The sequence below is a fragment of the Lutra lutra genome, chromosome 2 (assembly GCF_902655055.1).
Source record: "Lutra lutra chromosome 2, mLutLut1.2, whole genome shotgun sequence".
Classification (NCBI taxonomy): domain Eukaryota; kingdom Metazoa; phylum Chordata; class Mammalia; order Carnivora; family Mustelidae; genus Lutra; species Lutra lutra.
Window position 1 is genome coordinate 42,722,316 of NC_062279.1, and position 4,447 is coordinate 42,726,762.

At 39.1% G+C, this 4,447-nt stretch overlaps 1 protein-coding gene across 1 annotated transcript; it reads left to right on the top strand.

Moving 5' to 3' along the window:
• The first annotated feature begins 3,440 nt into the window (after positions 1-3,440).
• LOC125093992 (meiotic nuclear division protein 1 homolog) lies at positions 3,441-4,156 on the top strand. The gene has a single exon (XM_047719783.1). The coding sequence runs from the start codon at positions 3,456-3,458 to the stop codon at positions 4,071-4,073; it is 618 nt and encodes a 205-aa protein (XP_047575739.1). The 5' UTR covers positions 3,441-3,455; the 3' UTR covers positions 4,074-4,156.
• Positions 4,157-4,447: the final 291 nt, after the last annotated feature.

The following is a 4,447-nucleotide window of genomic DNA, read 5'->3' on the forward strand; positions in this document are numbered from 1 at the left end:
CACATCTATTCAGTTTTGAGGTTCTGCTCACAAATGCACCTGAGAAATAGTCAGTGTACCCAGGCCCAAGGAAGCCTTATTGAACACATTCTGTTTACCAAATCTTGACCACTCTCGGCACCTAAGGCTTGATATGAACAATCAGGATGAATCTACCCAGCCCTGGAATCTATATGTGATATTTTAAAAGGACTCAATGAAGACCACATTCTAGAATAAAAATAATACATTTACTAAATATATACTGGCTGAGCTATGTATATACAGTAAAACCTCATTATTTATGGTTCCATATTTGTAAATTTACCTTCTTGCTAAAATTTATTTAAAATCCCAAATCAGTAAACGTGCCACATTCACAATTTTGTGGATATGCACAAGGCATAGGAAAGTTTGAGTCATCTGGCATACATGATCAAACAAGGCAAAACTGTCTTCTTGCTTCAGTCCTCATACTATAACCAAGCATCACTTTTGTGGTCTATTTGCTGCTGTTGTTTTAGATTTTTTTTTTTTAATTTTTGTGCTTTTTGTTGTTGATTTCACTGTGTAATGCCCCCCCACCCCAGCATAGTTCTGAAGTGTTATTTAGTGTTCTTAAATGCAAGAAGGCTGTGTTGTGCCTTATGGAAGAAAAGTATGTGTGTTAGGTATGTTCCATTCAGGCATGTTTTATAGTGCTGTTGGATGTGAGTTAAATTTTAATGAATTAATAATATATATTAAATAAGGGGTCTCTAAACACAAACACACATAAAACAAGGTCATGTGCACTGGGTGTTGTATATAAACAATGAATCTTGGAACACTACATCAAAAACTTATGATATATTGTATGGTGACTAACATAACACAATTAAAAAAAAAAAAGAAGGTCACGTACTATCAGTTGATAAAAATGTGGCTAGAAGCTCACAGGAACCTGTCCTATATTTCCACTAAGTGTAATTCTTTAGGGTTTACTAATAGTTTGTGAGGATTTTATAGATCATAATTACTGTGAATAATGAAAAGAGACTGTATGTGATTATAAAAATTAGTTAGTGTGATTCTGACATAAATTTCCAAGTGTTCTCATGAAACTTCCTTAGCCAAACTGCTGGAATTTATCTGGTGCCCTCTCTCTCTATGTCTTATCTTAATACTGCTAATCATCCACCCCCCAACACCCTGGGGCCTATTTCATTAGACTCATTCTCATTCTCTTCCAGGTTGAGTATCATGGACTACTCTCAGGTCCCTTATTATTATGGGCATTGCATCCTTGCTCTTTTCAGAGACGCATATTCAAAGTACACTCTAAAATTTCATAGAGGCTTAACTATCTTTAATTTCTTTCCCAAAATGCTAACTTTCTGCTCTACTTGTTGACATAGGCAAGCTTTTCTTTGTGTCTTCATGTCTCTTCTCTAACCTGAGATAACTTACATTGCAGCTATGTTTTCTACCACTTCAGCATTCCTGTTAAAAAGGATTATTTTGGAAAAAGTGGCAAGATGGTGGAGGAGTGGGGGACCTTATTTCAACGAATCCCCTGAATTGAGCTGGATATCTAAAAAACCACTCTGAATACCCAGGAAATCAGCCTGAGATATAATAAGATATATCTGGATCTATACCAATAGAATATGTCCAGCAGTTGGTTTCAAGGTATGGAGTGTAGAACTTCAATTCTTTGGGCAGATCAGAAGATAAATGGAAGGGGGAGGGAGCTGATGGAAGTGCTGGGGCTGAGATGGTCGAATAACACAGGAGTGCAAAGGCATCCCACATTGGGGACGGTGCAGAGACTTGAAGACCAGAAGCTGTGGGGTAAGGACTTTAGGGAAGCCCCCAGGCTGAAACTGAGGCTAGCAGGCACACATGTGAACTGGAGGCAGTTGGTGGTTTTAGAAGCACACAGAGACGTGCCTGGACCTGGAAATGAGGGCTAGGAGTGCTACTGTGGGACACACAACCCAGGATGCAGCAGTTTTTAACAGCTCAGACAGATATGCAGTCAGTGTGGCCTGGAGGGCTCCCTGGAGATCAGACTGCAAGCTCTCTGTTCTGAGACAGAAGTTGGGACACAGTAACTTCTGCTCTGACTCTTGGAAGAGACATAGAAAGCCTCTAGGAAAACCCACCAGAGAGCAAAGACCCCCCAAAACCGGTTTTACTGAGCCCATCACCCCCACAAGGGGCAGGACAACTCTGCCCAAACAAGGTTGCCTGAGTAACAACACAGCAGGGCCCTACCCCAGAAAATAGGTGGAAAGAATCAGAGGCTGACAACTCTATGGTCCCTATAAAAAAGATTTTGCTTAGACTGTGGTCAATACTTTGGATTCTGTACATTCCCTCAACCACCCCTCACCAGAATGACTAGGAGGAGGAATCCCAAAATAGGAAAAATCTAGAGATTCTGACCTCTGCCACAGAACTAATGGGTATGGATATAAGCAAGATGTTAGAAATAGATGTCAGGGTAATAGTTATGCAAAGAATAGCTAGGTTGAAGAAAATCACTAATGGCAATATAGATTCTCTAAGGGCAATATAGATTCTCTAAGAGCTGATCTGGCAGAACTTAAAAATGCTATCACTGAGATCCAATCTAATCAAGATACACTAACAGCTAGGGTAAATGAGGTAGAAGAATGAATTAGTGAGTAGAAGGCAAACTGAAAGAAAAGGAGGATCAGGAGGAGGCTTGGAACAAACAGTTTGGGATCCATGAAAACAGAATTAGAGAAATAAATGATGCCATGAAACATTCCAATGCCAGAATTATTAGGATCCCTGGCTGGGGGTGGGGGGGGGTAGAGAAAGAGAGAGGACTAAAAGATATATCTGAGCAAAGCATAGATGATAACTTCCCTAATCTGGGGAATGAAAAACGTATTCATGTCCTAGAGGCAGAAAGAACACCCTCCACCAAGATCAAGGAGAGCGGAGCAACACCCAGGCATGTAATAGTGAAACCTGTGAATCTTAAAACCAGAAAAACCATCTTAGGGCAGCTAAGGGGAAGAGATTACTTACATACAGAGGGAGGAACATCAGAATAATATCAGACCTGTCCACAGAGACCTGGCAAATCAGAAACAGCTGGCAAGACACATTCAGAGTACTAAGTGAAAAGAACATGCAGCCAAGAATACTTTATCCAGCGAGGCTTTTATTTAGAATGTATGGAGGGATAAAGAGCTTCCAAGACTGGCAAAAGCTGAAAGAATATGTGACCATTAAGCTTATGCAAAAAATATTAAAGGAGGTTCTATAAAAGGAGAAAGACCCCAAGAGTGATAGACAACAGAAATTTAAAGAGACAATCTATAGAAACAAGGAATTTACAAGCGACATGATGACAATAAAATCATATATTTCAATAGTCACTCTCATTGTGAACAGCATAAATGCTCCCATGAAATGGCACAGGGTTCCCGGCCACCGGAAGACCCACTGCCCGAGCCATGTCGAAGAAAAAAGGACTAAGTGCAGAAGAGAAGAGAGCCCGCATGATGGAAATATTTTTTGAGACGAAAGATGTATTTCAATTAAAAGACATGGAGAAGATTGCTCCCAAAGAGAAAGGCATTACTGCTATGTCAGTGAAAGAAGTCCTTCAAAGTTTGGTTGATGATGGTATGGTTGACTGTGAGAGGATTGGAACATCTAATTATTACTGGGCTTTTCCAAGTAAAGCTCTTCATGCGAGGAAACGCAAGTTGGAGATTCTGGAATCTCAGGTATCTGAGGGAAACCAGAAGCACACAAATCTACAGAAAAGCATTGAGAAAGCTAAAATTGGCCGACATGAAACAGAAGAGCGAACCATGCTAGCAAAAGAGCTTTCTTCACTTCGAGACCAAAGGGAACAGCTAAAGGCAGAAGTAGAAAAATATAAGGAATGTGACCCACAAGTTGTGGAAGAAATACGTCAAGCAAATAAAATAGCCAAAGAAGCTGCTAACAGATGGACTGATAATATATTTGTAATAAAATCTTGGGCCAAAAGAAAATTTGGTTTCGAAGAAAATAAAATTGATAAAAACTTTGGAATTCCAGAAGACTTTGACTACATAGACTAAAATGTTCAATGTTGGTAAAGGATCTATGTACTTGTGAATATGTAATTTTTAAAATGTTATTCAAATGTACCAAATTGCCATTTATCTATAATTGTGTTTATCATTTAATTAATTTTAAATAAAGTACAAAGTGGAAAAAAAATGGCACAGGGTTGCAGATTGAATAAAAATAGAGGACCCATCCATATGCTGTCTATGAGAGACTCATTTTGAACATGACAGTACATCCACACTGAAAGTGAAGGGAGAGAGAAACATCTTTCATGCCAATAGACAGCAAAAGAAAGATGGGGTGGCAATTCTCATATCAGACAAATTATATTTTAAGTTAAGACTGTAGTCAGAGATACAGAAGGACTACATCATTCTTAAAG

What these genes read in the sequence shown, in the direction of transcription:
- LOC125093992 (XM_047719783.1), top strand. Translation starts at nt 3,456, where the DNA reads ATGTCGAAGAAAAAAGGACTAAGTGCAGAAGAGAAGAGAGCCCGCATG.